The sequence below is a fragment of the Babylonia areolata genome, chromosome 6 (assembly GCF_041734735.1).
Source record: "Babylonia areolata isolate BAREFJ2019XMU chromosome 6, ASM4173473v1, whole genome shotgun sequence".
Taxonomy (NCBI): domain Eukaryota; kingdom Metazoa; phylum Mollusca; class Gastropoda; order Neogastropoda; family Buccinidae; genus Babylonia; species Babylonia areolata.
In genome coordinates, this window is record NC_134881.1 from 1,355,490 (window position 1) to 1,370,922 (window position 15,433).

At 42.3% G+C, this 15,433-nt stretch overlaps 2 protein-coding genes across 2 annotated transcripts; one reads left to right on the top strand and one right to left on the bottom strand.

Annotated features, from left to right (window-relative positions):
* Positions 1-272: 272 nt before the first annotated feature.
* Positions 273-8,673, bottom strand: LOC143282643 (mitochondrial import inner membrane translocase subunit Tim13-like). The gene is made up of 3 exons (XM_076588291.1): positions 8,489-8,673; positions 2,230-2,298; positions 273-1,553 (listed from the first exon to the last, which is right to left on the bottom strand). The coding sequence occupies exons 1-3, from the start codon at positions 8,600-8,602 to the stop codon at positions 1,452-1,454; spliced, it is 285 nt and encodes a 94-aa protein (XP_076444406.1). The 5' UTR covers positions 8,603-8,673; the 3' UTR covers positions 273-1,451.
* Positions 8,674-8,700: 27 nt separating this feature from the next.
* On the top strand, positions 8,701-13,735 carry LOC143282641 (uncharacterized). The gene is made up of 3 exons (XM_076588290.1): positions 8,701-8,778; positions 10,124-10,389; positions 11,507-13,735. Exons 2-3 carry the CDS (start codon positions 10,141-10,143, stop codon positions 13,430-13,432), a joined length of 2,175 nt encoding a protein of 724 aa, XP_076444405.1. The 5' UTR covers positions 8,701-8,778; positions 10,124-10,140; the 3' UTR covers positions 13,433-13,735.
* Positions 13,736-15,433: the final 1,698 nt, after the last annotated feature.

Consider the following 15,433-nt stretch of genomic DNA (forward strand, 5'->3'; position numbering starts at 1 on the left):
ATTTTTTTCTTCTTCAGTTCTTGCTTTTGAAAATCTTGATTGAATGATGGTTTTTTTTTGTTTACCTTAACCATAAAGCCAGATATTCATTAAAAAAAAAAAAAAAAAAATCCATATAATCTTTTTGACTTCCTTTATACAGATATGAAAAAAAAAGATTGTGTTAATGTTTAAAACAGTTTCCTTCCACCACTCAGTAAAGCACTGAACGATCAATCATCCTTATTCATACATGTATGTTTGTGATGCAGAAAACAATGCTGACAAAAAAGTAACCAAATTCTGAAAGTTTGTTTAATGAGTCCAAATCAGTACTAAAAATTTCACTTCATACAACACTTGAACATAAGAGCATGCATTCAAACATACCCTCAAAGTTTTCATAACATGAACAGCATGTTTAACAACTCAAATGGCCCTCCTTCCCATTTCTGAATTATTAGGAAGATATAAAACATGTCTCCTTTCAGCAATAACAATTTACAGCCGCCGCACACGTTTGATGATTCTCTGTTGTGCATGGTGGATGAGACAAATATTTCAAATAAAAAAGCTGTTTTTTTGTTCCGCAGGAGCAAAAGAATCTGTTCAACATCAGAAACACATTCATGAACACGGTAAATGAGGTACTGGAACTTTAATGATATAAATGATGCTTGTAGCACAGATACTACAATGAACTGTCTTTCAATAAGATTTATACAATGACAAACCTCGTTTAGGAACACAACTGTACTATATTACTCTAATTTGTCACAACAGATTTCTTTGTGTGAATATTGGGCTGCTCTCACCAGGGAGAGCGTGTCACTACACTGAGAGTGCCATCCATTGTTCTGCTTTCAAAAAGGTAGTGTTCTTTGTCACTGTTTTACCTACTCTGCAAGAAATTGCCTATCTTGGTTCACAAGTGCAGTAGTAGTCTAAAAGTATCTCTTCATGAAAAAGTTTGGTAAATAACAGTAAATTTAAAACAAAATTTGACTGACAATTGTCAACACTACATTCAATAACAATGGGAAGCCTACTGCAAAATGTCTGGATGGGTTTGACCTTTCTCTGATGCAAAGGTAAAAATAACTGTGTTTTGAAACATTTTTTACAGAAAGGAAAGTAAACCTCGAAAACTACTTCTATATATTTTATCTGATCTGACAACACATGGGAAAGATGGTCATGTTCTTTCCACGCCCATTCCTTTTTCTGGTTCCTCTTATTCTGGTTTTTAACAGATGTATTCCCTATTTCTATTCTGGGTGAAAATCCCTTTCAGCTTCACACAACACTCATTTCATGCTCACACCTAATCAATTCAGGCTGACACAGTACACAGTATATATACACACTAAGCACAACATTCTTGTTGCCCTGCAATTTCTTGTGGAGCAGCTGGAGCATGAAGTGCTTGATGTTGGCCAGGATTCCACCACTCTCCGTTGCTTGCCTGCATCTTACTGTAGCCTGTTACGCTCTCGTTGGAGACGGGAGCTGTAGACGCGTGAAACCAGGTTCCAAGAATCCATGTAGCGATCCATGCACATTGCAATACATTTCTGGGGGAAAAAAGCAGTAAGGAATACAATATAATATAAGGTAGTAAGAAGAACAGATTACCTAAATACATATTTAAATACTCTAGACAAAAACCTGTTTTCCTTTTTTTCGTACCTAAATTTTTGATCACATGAAATAATCCATCTTTGAGGTTGTGTTCACACAGAATTCTTAGGCAATCCAATAATTGTATCATCAGATAAGTTCAGAGGGATGGAAACCATTGATTAAATCTGACAAAATCAATCATTTTAAACATTAATCAAACCATCATCATTGGCATTTTTGGGGGGAGGGGAAGGGCAGGTGGGAGGAGGGGGCAGGGGGGGGGGGCATGGCATGGTAACATATAACTTAAAGCAATCCAGACGGGCACAATACACATGAATACAATGATACATCCTTAGAAATCCAAACTGAAGCCCAGATGATTTCAGGTACATGTGCATGCATAAAATGTCAATACTTTGTGTGTTTGAAAACATACAGCATGCTTTCTTCAGTTTAACATATTCTGCATTCACTTGTTGTGATTTAACTAAGGTGTGACGTTTGTGGATGTAACGTTTTTGTAAGTCACTGATTATCTACATTAGTAATTGTACAAAAGCATGTAATCTCTAAATAATGTACAGCACATACTTTCAAAAACTCTTTCAATAATTATAAAATGACCTGTTCAGAGTTGTCCAATGCACTCCCGGGCTTATAAATACATTTCTTGTAGCACTTCTCGGACATTTTCTGGAACAGAAATGAATATATAAAATTATAATGTATAACATTATCATCATCATTATTATATTCATTGTTATAGTACTTTGATTGTTGCTAAGTTTTATCTCAAATTTCATTATTTCTAACAAGAGATGGAGAGAGCTGAGCACTTCTAAAATAATATATATATATATAGTACTTTGACTGTTGCTAAGTTTTATCTCAAATTTCATTATTTCTAACAAGAGATGGAGAGAGCTGAGCACTTCTAAAATAATATATATATATATATATATATATATATATATATATATATATATATACACACACACACCCTTTCTCTAACATCTCTAGCTCTTTCTTTCAGATAACAGACGTATGCCCACTCAAATTTTCTGTTACAGTGCCAGTGCCACCATGAAACCAAACTCACAAAAGCTAGAGACAGCCCTATTTCCAGGAATGCAAGATATATGTCCTTTCTGAAAAGCACTGTGCATTATGATAATGAACCAATGAACCTTACACTATCACTATCAGCTATGTGCAAAGAGAAATCTTTACTGAGAGTGAAGAGACCTGTAATGAACTTTTTCTTTCAGGTCTAAGTATAATTAAATGGATCTAGCTGAAGGCTTATTTACACACACACACACACACACACACACACACTGACAGAGTCAAGATAAGCACCACAAACAAGACATAAACTTTCCCAGCATTTCCAGCTGGTTGCCTTCCTCAGTGGAATAAATCACAAAGAAAGTATCTGGAGGAATATTGCAATACATACTAATTTTTTAACCACAAATTTCATGTTTTGAAAAGAAGGAAGGCTGTCAAATAGAAAGCCAGTGTACAGGAAGGGGAGGGGTTTAGGGAAGGGGGGACGAGGGGGAGGGTGTGTGTGTGTGTGAGGATCCCTGCAGGCTGGGGAATAGAACTTGGGGGTGGGGCAGGAAGGGGAAGGGTTTAGGGAAGGGGGGTGGGGTGAGGATCCCTGCAGGCTGGGGAATAGAACTTGGGGGTGGGGCAGGAAGGGGAGGGGTTTAGGGAAGGGGGGGGGGGGGGGGGGTGAGGATCCCTGCAGGCTGGGGAATAGAACTTGGGGGTGGGGCAGGAAGGGGAGGGGTTTAGGGAAGGGGGTGGGGGTGAGGATCCCTGCAGGCTGGGGAATAGAACTTGGGGGTGGGGCAGGAAGGGGAGGGGTTTAGGGAAGGGGGGTGGGGGTGAGGATCCCTGCAGGCTGGGGAATAGGACTTGGGGGTGGGGCAGGAAGGGGAGGGGTTTAGGGAAGGGAGGAGGGGGGGATGAGGATCCCTGCAGGCTGGGGAATAGAACTTGGGGGTGGGGCAGGAAGGGGAGGGGTTTAGGGAAGGGAGGAGGGGGGGATGAGGATCCCTGCAGGCTGGGGAATAGGACTTGGGGGTGGGGCAGGAAGGGGAGGGGTTTAGGGAAGGGAGGAGGGGGGGATGAGGATCCCTGCAGGCTGGGGAATAGGACTTGGGGGTGGGGCAGGAAGGGGAGGGGTTTAGGGAAGGGAGGAGGGGGGGATGAGGATCCCTGCAGGCTGGGGAATAGGACTTGGGGGTGGGGCAGGAAGGGGAGGGGTTTAGGGAAGGGAGGAGGGGGGGATGAGGATCCCTGCAGGCTGGGGAATAGAACTTGGGGGTGGGGCAGGAAGGGGAGGGGTTTAGGGAAGGGAGGAGGGGGGGATGAGGATCCCTGCAGGCTGGGGAATAGGACTTGGGGGTGGGGCAGGAAGGGGAGGGGTTTAGGGAAGGAAGGAGGGGGGGATGAGGATCCCTGCAGGGTGGGGAATAGGACTTGGGGGTGGGGCAGGAAGGGGAGGGGTTTAGGGAAGGGAGGAGGGGGGGATGAGGATCCCTGCAGGATGTGGAATAGAACTTGGGGGTGGGGCAGGAAGGGGAGGGGTTTAGGGAAGGGAGGAGGGGGGGATGAGGATTCCTGCAGGCTGGGGAATAGGACTTGGGGGTGGGGCAGGAAGGGGAGGGGTTTAGGGAAGGGAGGAGGGGGGGATGAGGATCCCTGCAGGCTGGGGAATAGAACTTGGGGGTGGGGCAGGAAGGGGAGGGGTTTAGGGAAGGGAGGAGGGGGGGATGAGGATCCCTGCAGGCTGGGGAATAGAACTTGGGGGTGGGGCAGGAAGGGGAGGGGTTTAGGGAAGGGAGGAGGGGGGGATGAGGATCCCTGCAGGCTGGGGAATAGGACTTGGGGGGTGGGGCAGGAAGGGGAGGGGTTTAGGGAAGGGAGGAGGGGGGGATGAGGATCCCTGCAGGCTGGGGAATAGGACTTGGGGGTGGGGCAGGAAGGGGAGGGGTTTAGGGAAGGGAGGAGGGGGGATGAGGATCCCTGCTGGCTGGGGAATAGGACTTGGGGGTGGGGCAGGAAGGGGAGGGGTTTAGGGAAGGGAGGAGGGGGGATGAGGATCCCTGCAGGCTGGGGAATAGGACTTGGGGTGGGGCAGGAAGGGGAGGGGTTTAGGGAAGGGAGGAGGGGGGATGAGGATCCCTGAAGGGTGGGGAATAGGACTTGGGGGTGGGGCAGGAAGGGGAGGGGTTTAGGGAAGGGAGGAGGGGGGGATGAGGATCCCTGCAGGCTGGGGAATAGGACTTGGGGGTGGGGCAGGAAGGGGAGGGGTTTAGGGAAGAGGGGATGAGGATCCCTGAAGGGTGGGGAATAGGACTTGGGGGTGGGACAGGAAAAGAGAGGAAAATAAAACAGAAATTGAAATGGGTCTCAAAGGAACTGAACGGAGAGTTCACTGTCATCATGTTTAATTTGATGCCAATAAACTTAGTTAAAAGGTAATGCAACATGGCAATTTGTATTGTTTTCTGTCTGTCTGTCATTGTTCATCAGGAAAAGGTGAGTGGACAAGCAATAAAAACACACCTAAGTGACAGAGAAAAACAACATGAAATAAAAGCAAAAAAACGAACAAACATTAGCTCTAATCTAGGTCCACAATACACTGTAGTACCAGTGGGTAAGTACACCATCAGTGGGCAAGTTGACCTCTTGGTCTCACAAAACTGAATACTTTCACATGGTGCCAACCTTGAATAAGTAATCTTTCCAACAGAATAACTAAGACGAAGTCAGTCATATTATATCAATATCGCAGCTTTTAGATTTTATAAATCAGTCTTTTGCCTGATCATTTGAAATTTTTATTACTGTTTAACCAGTTGAGTGCTAGTAACTTGTATAAGACGTCAGCTGATGTCCTACAAAAAGCGTTGCCATAGTGCCTATAAGACGTCCACTGTTGTCCTGCAAAAGTTCTGATTTTTCCTTCATTAGAGTTTGGTTCAATCCACATAAACAGACTCTGAACGGTTAATTTGATGTGTCTGGATTATAAAAATATTATTTAAATGAACATGCATCAGGTAGAAGACCCCTTTCTACTCGATAATGATTTGCTAACTGAACCATGTGTACCGCACATGGAAAGGCGGTTGCATCATATGCAAAAAAAGGTGTTGAAAACTTTGTCCAGTAAAGGAAGTGGTCCAAGTCAGCAAATTTACACAATTCTGAAAGCTGTCCTTAGCTATAGCAATGGAGAAGGATCTCTCTTGTCTGATGATTGGTTTGAACACAAAGGTGACTGACAACAACAACAATGAAAGTGACAGCATATGATGGTAATTCAGTCTGTCTATCCAATCAGATAGCCTTTTTAAATAAGTGGCTATGACTGACAGAATATGTGCAGCCAGTGCTGGAAAAGGGGAGGAGGGGGAGAGGAGTGATGGAAGACGATAGGTCGAATGCCAGCCAGAGGGTGGGAAGTGGGTGTGGCAGTTAGAGGCCAGTGAACGTGCATTTCAATGCATGCCGTAGGAAACTGACAACCAACAATTGTCCATGATTTTCATGAAGCGTTGAGTTGAAAGTGCACTGGATGTGAAACACTTGCTTTCTGTTTTTAACGCTTTTTGTCACTGAATGTGAATCAGACGGTTGACTTGTTTCAAGAGGTGGCAAGCCAGATGAACAGCAGACACTTTATTCACCCCACATGCAACTTGAAGGGAGCGAATGTCATCAAATAACTTCACCCTATAAGTCTAACTTGTGAAAGCCCTTAGCTGTCAAAAAGCTTGTCAGCTCAGTTTCTGAGAATGTGACTGACTTTTTATATTGACAATACCCACGTTTGTCATTGTTGGGACTGTGATTCACTTATATGTCTACACAAGTTGTGAGCTTTTTTTTATAAACTCATAGTCTGTTTTAATTCCTTCTACAGGTATTATCCGACAACAGACATGCTATTCCTAGCTGTGTTTTGTTTTCTGTATGAAGTCATTATTATGTGGAGGCGGTAATAGACTTTTGCTGCACAAAAATTATTATCTTGACTTTAAATCCCTGATCTGTTATCTACAATCACACTACTTGGGAAAAATGCCCAGATGCAGAATCTACATTCATTTTCCTTCACAAAAAGGTTGGCATTCTTTCTGTATCTCCTATATACCTTGTTTGTTAGAAAACTGGAAGTCAGTGAAAAGTTCAGCCCCTTCACCTCTGGGACGTTCTGATAAAGGCAACACGGTGACTAAGTCCACTGAAACTGAAAGTGCTTTTGACTCCATAAAAGTTAAAGAACCAAAAGCGTATTAAAAAAAAAAAAAAAAGGAAAAAAGAAGAAGAAAGAATGGACAACTGATAAGTGGCACAAAAGTGTTATGCATGTGTGTGTGTGTGTGTGTGTGTGTGTGTGTGTGTGTGTGTGTGTGTCTTTTTATTTTATTTTCATTTGATTTATTACTTTTTTAAAAATTTCTTTAAAAAACAACAACATATTTATGTATCTATTTATCTTTTTTAAAATTTTATTTAATTCTATTTTCATTGTTATCTATAATTATTATTATTATTAATCTATTTTTTTATATACTATTTATTTATTAAATTAAAATCATTTTCAAAATTCATTTACTTTTTTTTCCCTCAGTGCCTGACTAAGCATGTTGGGTTACGCTGCAGGTCAGGCATCTGCTTAGCAGATGTGGTGTAGCGTATATGGATTGGTCCGAACGCAGTAACGCTTCCTTAACTGCTGATAGTGAGTGATACTGATACTGATTCTATGTTATGACTAAATCTATTGGGAAACCATACATGGCAAATGTCACTGACTGACTGACTGACAGAGTTGTCTTGAAATCAAAACTTCACTTTGCTGCATAAGTTTGTAATCTCGAAATCTTTTTTTTATATGCAAGACATTGTATTATAATATATAATGGAAAACATGAGCGTCCAGACAATCAGCTAAACTTACACACTTGTCAAATTCAACCTAGACTAAGGAGTTGATAAGGTTACCTTTTTACGGTTATATAAAACATTAGTTAGACCTATCCTACATTATGGAAACACTGTATGGAACCCAACGCAAATAAAGCAGTCACAAGCCATAGAACGGGTTCAAAGAACAGCAACAAAGCTGACCTATAGCATAACAGATTATTCATATCAAGAAAGACTAAAGTACTTACAACTACCATCACTTAAAGCAAGAAGAGTAAGAGGGGACTTGATACTGATGTACAAAATATTTTAATGGGTTTGACAATGTAAACAAATCATGCTTTTTTTGTACTCCAAAGGTAGACAGTACAAAAAACAGTACAGGCAAAATGTTTAAAGTAATTAAACAATATTCCAGAACAAATTTCAGAAAGTTTACTTTTAGTAACCGAGTATCAAATTATTGCAACAAATCAACAAACAATATTAAACGTGCACCTAGTATAAATACTTTTAAGAACCTCATAGAGCTAGTCAACAACCTCACCAACAATTAAAAAAAAAAAAAAAAAGCAGTAAAATCTGAAGGGGCATAAAAATTGAAAAGCCATACATGGCTATGTTGTAAAAACTTGTATATATATATATATATATATATATATATATATATATATATATATAACAACGTCCCAAATCCTGATCCAGATCCTGAGGGGCTGGCCCATGCCGCGCCTAGGTGCATGTGACAGTCTGTTTCTTTCATAAATAGTAATCAACAAATAACAAAGCGAAAACGGCTATTTCATTTGTACAGAATTGTAAATACAAGCCTACCTGTGTTTTGACTTTGAAACGAAAACCTAAAGGACATGCGTGCAAAAGAGATACTTCTCAACCGGCTGATGCAAGTCTGACAAGTAAATACCTGTAGTAATTCCTGAGCGTTTGCCAAAGCAATTTGTTGCTTTACTTGATCCATTAAGTGCTCTTTGTCAGCAGCACCCATTTTTCCTCCGGGTGGTGGTGAAGAAAAATCCATGTTTATCGTTTTTAAAAGGTGAAATTTTTACCGGATCTGTCTCCCCGCACATGTGACAGGAAATTATAGGAGTTGTCGATCTTGGTGTCTGTGGTAAAGAGATATTTCGTCGACTCCGCCATTTTGTCTTGATTTGTCTAACTTCATCATTTTTCACGAACGGAGTATTTGTTTGGGTAAGTACCATGTGTGAACCAATCTGCGAGGATAGTCAAAACATACTCTTGTAACAAGAGAAATAGTACTGAGCTGCTTGTAATTTTAAATCACTGCAAAATAATCTTTTAGCAAGTATATTAGAAAAATTATTCTGACAGCACGAGTTTTCGAGAGTGCGCGGGAACAACAAAGGAATCGCGTGTGAAATATGCGTCATCATAGTATATGTTCATTTTTCAAAAACTACCCAATCAAACCCGAATTTAGCCTAAAGCACACCACTTGGGTTGTTGATATGTGTAATTCTAATCGTAGTACACGACTTCTCATTACACGTGACGACCAATATCAATTCAGCTACTGAGCAAGATTTTCTTTCAAAACTTTTTTCCGCCGGTAAGTGGTCAGTTTCCTACACATTAAAGATAATTTATTTATGATACCCCGTCAGTGTATAGCTGTTTGATCTGTTGAGGATTATCAGCATTGTAGTACTTAGTTACCAAATTTACTATAACTTTTGACAGTAAGAAGACAGAAAAATAGAGAAAATGTCTTATTAGGGTGACAGGAAGGAAATGTTTGTGGGTTTCATTTTATTATTTAATAATTCATTCATCCATATAGGTACACACACACACACACACACACATAGATGATCAGATGTATACAGTATAGTCATGGGATACTGGCACATTGGCAGGAAGTGAGTTACACACACACACAGACACAGGTGGATGGAATGTATACACTAATACAGCATAGTAAAATGCGGATCCCAACAGAATGGCAGGTAGTGAAGTCACATATGCACACACACATGTTTTTACACAAACTGACAAAGGCATTGGTATTGAGTGGAGAGAGGGAGAAACTCAGAAAGCATGCATCATTGTGTGTTTTACTCTGTGTGTGTGTGTGTGTGTGAGGGAGGGGGTGAGGGGGGGGGGGGGTGTAGGTGGCAGGATAGTTTGAGTACTGGATTCTCACCACCCAGAGTTTATTCCCAGCGGTGCATGTACTGGGTTAAGGGTTAAGGGTGCAGATTTTTCTGACCAGCATCATCCAGGTCAACATATATGCTTCTGCACCAAAACCTCCTCCATATACACTTGCACTGTTGCAGAACATCAAATATGCAAGTTAAAAGTTCCTGTAATCCATGTCAGCATTCAGTGGATTATGGAAACATGAAAATACCCAGCTTGCATCAACTACATTCATCAGCAAGTTGATATTGCAATTGTTGGTCTTGAAATGAAAGAAGAATTATTCACAATTATTGGATACCTGCCTGTTCTGAAAATCAGCTTTTGTTGACTGAGTATAATTTTTAAAAGAATTCATTACTTCTGATTGTAGGTAGTCAGTCAACAGCCATGCCTCTTCTCCATGGGAAGGGCACGCAGCCACACCACTGTGGCAAGTGCAAAGAGGATATACCAACCTGGGATGGGATTTTCTGCGATGAGTGTGCCGAGTGGTTCCACGTCAAGTGTGACCAGCTGGAGATCCAGCATCAGGAGGCGTTCAGAGAACTGCCTGAAGCGCCCTACATCTGCCGGTCCTGCCGCTCCGATGACAAGGGAGCTTTCTCCTACGCCAGATCACTGGAGCGCTTGCGAAAGGTACGTTCATTGTGAACTGGATTTAGATGACTTAGTATTTATTTGTTTTTATTCTATGTATTTGTTGGTTTTTTCTTGTTGTTGCTTTTTTTATTGTTGTTTTTTTGGGGGGGATTGAAAATGTTCTATGATCGGAATCTGATTTATGAATTATAACCATGTCAATGGAATATCTCTTCTACTGCCACTGTCTTGTCTAAATGGAACCATAAAACGAATTGGTTGTGGTCCACTCATTCAGTCATTGTTTGTCTTGTGATACTGTAAGTGAAGAACAGACAACACAGTGTACCTATAATTAATAGATTAAAAAAAATAGATAATTGTTTTTGAATTGAACCAGTGTCTCAGAGTCAAAAGTCAAACAAAATAGAAATTTGTCTCAATGTGTGGTTCATCATATTTTCATGCATGGAGGATACTCCAGTTTCAGTGCCAAGACATTTTTTACATGAATTTTTCCACACTCACTGTCTTGGAAATTTTGCTGAAAATTCCCTCTTTTCCAGCATATCTCTCATCTTTGTGTGTGTGTGTGTGTGTGTGTGTGTGTGTGTGTGTGTGTGACTATGTTTTTATACATGTATGTGTGATTTTGAAAAAAACTGAATTTCCGAATGCTTTTTGCATGGTGTGTGTGTGTGTGTGTGTGTGTGTGTGTGTGTGTGTGTGTGTGTGTGTGAGATTTGTGTATTTATATCATTTGTTTGTCTGTGTGCTAGTAAAATGTATCAGGAAAGGAGAAGGGAAATTACATTATCTATGAAACTTTCATGTCAGACACAGTGTGTGATATCTTACTCTTACATACCTGTAAGCAGAAGAGTAAAAATAGTGTACTAAGATACTTAGATAGTGGTATGTGCACCATTGGCAAAGTACTGTATTTCAACCACAGTTGAACCACATCATTGAAGAAGAAGACTGAACATACGAAGGGAAGTTCAATTTGTAAAAAAAACCAAAAACAAAAAAACCCCAACTACATAAGAAGTAGCTATTATTGTAATGTGGTGTTCAAACTGTGTGTCAGCGCAGAACACAGTATTTCAGTAATAATATGTCATACCATTTGTTTTTAATAATTGTCACATTCTAAATACTTATCATTTTTCAGGGAGCCAAGCAGGACTTTGAGAAGTTGCTCATCTGTGTGGAGAGAGAGAGACAGTTTGTGAAGGAGGATGTGTCCTTTAGCAGCGCCAGGTCCCCCAAGTACACAGTGGATGCTTCATCTGAAGCGCTTCTCCGCGACTACTGCAATTCACAGAAGAGAAACGCCGCCAAAGTCACCAGAGATGGGAACTCGCTGTTTGCAGCAGTTTCCCTGGCACTGGTGGGGACCGAAAAACTGGCGTTGGAGCTGCGCGTCCGTTGCTGCATTGAGATGGTGGTGTACGAGACTTTTTATAAGTTCCAGGAGAACTACATGAACTTGTTGAGGTGTGCTCCTGACTACATCGAGAGCTGTCTGAACTGTGCAATGCCAGGGGAAGACTCCTGCGTGTGGACAATGTCTGCGCTGGCATCTGTTGTGAGAAGGAACATTGAATCCATCTACCCCAGCGTGAACGGGAAAATGGATGTGGCCGTGGAGATCCTCAACACAGTGTTCTATCCCCGCTGCAAAGGAGAGGAAGGGGAAAGCCTCAAGATCTTCTGGGGAGGGTCAAGGAGGTCTGACCAGGCACTGGGTTCTTGGGTTCCAGAGGTGTTTGTTCCCCTGGTGGACATTCCCTTGGTTCCCATGTCCCCGGTGGTTCTGTCCCCCTACCTGACGCCCTCCAGGGTGTCTGGGCGTGTGCGCAAACCCACAGCCAAGGTGCTGGCCATCACCAACCCCAAGATCAAAACGGAGATGAAGGTGGTGGTGGAGAACACACCTGAAGACGATGGGGATGCCGACTTCGCCATGCCGTCAGATTTCACTCTGGAGCCTACCGACGAAGACATCTTCCAGGTAAAGTACAGGCCAGAGAAAATCGACTTACACTGGATGGACAAGTACACGCACATCGCCGAGGGGGGCAAGCCGTTGAAGGGAACAGCGTTTCTGCCCGCCCAGGAGGTGTTCCATGAGCTGACGACCACCACGGAGCTGTGCCCCAGCATCCCCGCAGGGAGGAAGGAGGACGTGTTCTTCGTGGTGGACAATAGCAGGAACCTGCGCTACAAGCACCGCCGCAACTACTTCCAGGACGACTGCGGCCGCTACAATCAGAGGAGCGGCACCACCTGCAAGTCGTTCTACCTGCTGTCAACCAACAACATGCTGCAGCAGCTCATCAAAGACAAGGGCAAATACTGCAAGGAAAGCAAGAGGGTAGCGGCCTCCCCCTCCGACAGCCCTAGGGGGGGCAAAGGTCGCCCGCCCAGTAGGAACCGGGGTCGGGGGCGGGGGGGCCTGGCAGAGCGCAAGGTGACCAAGTGGATCCCCATGGACCCCCAGCCTGAGGAGGACCAGGTGGTGGTGCTGCACCGCTACTACTCCAGCCTGGACATCGACCCCACCTACAAGCGCCGCATCAGCTGGTTCTCCAACCTCCCCGACCGGCTGGAGGCAGGACACAGGTCCTTTCTGGTGGAGTACATCACCAAGCCCATCGCTGGGCTGATGCTGCCCGAGTCCCGGAAGGGCGGGTTGTGCACCCCTCCTGAAGTGGACTCGTCCTACGATGCCGACGCAGCGGAGGTGGTCAGATTGGTGGAGCAGGCTGAAGACACCGAGGCCAGCAGCAGCCAGGCTGAAGACGCCGAGAACACGGACCATGCGGCAATGGATACCAGCATGGAAGACGTGGACAAAGAGGCAGGGAAGGAAGCTGCCTTTGAGGCAAATGCCGCAAGTGAGGAGCAAGAGATGGACAGCCAGGTGACAGTCGTGAAGACGGAGGTGACAGGTGACCCTGTCGTGCAGGATGAAGCGTCTGTCACAGAGGAGGTGACAGAAATAGCAGAGTCGGGCAATGTAGGGAATGAATTCCACATTCAGGATGCTGCAGCGGTCCAAGCCAGTGGTTCCCAGACTTTGACTCAAACATGAAAATACTGGAAAGAAAAAGTGTTCCGCATCTCCTTTTTTAATTTTTTTTATTTATTTATTTTTTTTTTATTACATGTTGGATTTTTCCATGGTAATTCCTACCAAGTAATAATTAACCACAAACTTTCATGAGAAAGACAGGTCATGGGAAGGTGATTGGATGTTTTGTCTTCCCTCTGCCTGTAGTATTTCTGTTTGAAATCTTTCTCAGTTTCTGACAGGGGGGTAGAGGATGAGGTATGTGTGTGTATGCAAGGCTACACTGTGGGAGCAACAGAATATTGGAACGTGCGGGTATGCATATATGAGGAGGGGGGCTGGGTGTGCATATATGAGGAGGGGGTATATGAGGAGGGGGGCTGGGTGTGCATATATGAGGAGGGGGTGCAGGGTAATGTGTGTGTGTGTGTGTTGGGGCTCATGTACGTTTCTGTGTATTTGACTGTGCTTTCATATCTGTGAAACTGCATGTTTGGTGCATATCTGTTATGCTTATGTGTGTGTATGTGTGAATGTGTGTCTGCATGTTTTAAATTTATTTGCTTATTTATCATTTTTTTTTTTTTTTAATTAATTTTTTTTTTAATTATTGTTATTATTATTATTACTTAAAAAAAAAAAAAATTATTTGCTTATTTTAAGATTTTTTTTATTATTATTTTTTTTTTACGCTTATAGTTGACTTCATCAAGTTTTTGCGGCAGCACACAGTAGTAGTAGTAGTAGTTCCTTTTTTTTTTTTATGTATTTATCTATTATTTATTAACTCTCTTTTTTTTTCTCAAGGCCTGACTAAGTGCGTTGGGTTATGCTGCTGGTCAGACATCTGCTTGGCAGATGTGGTGTAGTGTATATGGATTTGTCCGAACGCAGTGACGCCTCCTTGAGCTACTGAAACTGAAACTGCCACAATTCTGGGGGTGGGTGGGTGGGTGTTTTTGTTTTTGTGTTTTTGCCCTATATATATATATATATATGCATATTTAGAGTTCAAATTTAACTCTTTTTGGAGTGCCAGTTGGACACTGTGGACAAAACATTGGAGTGCCCAATTGTGGTTTTGGGTGCCGTAAAGCAGGCTGCAGCAGACACTTGACATTTTGATCCACTGCGTTTGAGCTTGCTTTCTTTGTGTGTCTTTGAATTAGTTTTCTTTTGCTTCTATCAGTTTTTGAATGCCAACTGGGCACTCTCCACAGAAAATTTGCATGCCTGAGCCAACTTTTCATAGCATTTGCCCCCGGGCACCCGCTAAATTCAAACTCTGATATTGGTGTCCATAGTAAGGTTTAGCATGGAAATAGTTCTTTATTATCAAGGGATGATCTTCATTTGCACTTGAAAATAATATTATTAATAACAATAAAATAATACATTTGTATGATACTTTTTAATGTCTCTAAGTGCTTTTCAATAACAAAACATATACACTTCAATCAACACAAACCATACAAGAACAGTCATCTCTCTCTCTCACACACACACGCACACATGCATTGCGTGTATACACAAATACACACTTAAATTGTGTTTAATGAGAACTGTTTGAAAACCAATGTTTTTAGAGAGACAAACACACAGAGAATGTACTATGTGTATGGTTAGGGAGTAATGCTTTGTCGAGAAAGGAGAAAGACCATGTTGACATTTACAGGAGGAGGTTGGGGACTGTTGTTTCGCTGGTAGGGGATGTTGCATCGTGTTGGTTTGGTTTTAGTTGATCCAGTTTTTTCTCTTTGTTTTTCTCTGTCTTTGAAGTAACATAATTTGCAGTAATGATATGAAGTCAAGTGAGCACTTTCACTCTCTCAAACAGCTCAGTGTGTTGTGGGTGTGAATACATTTTGGTGTACAGATTTAAAATTTGGCTGTCACAAAGTGCAAGATTCTGATGTCAATGAATAATAACAGTTCTGATTATTTGTGTGTGTGAGTATGTATGTGTTTTTATTTTTCAGAATGCAAGATTTCTGCTTCACTGTTTGATTTTGATTTGATCAC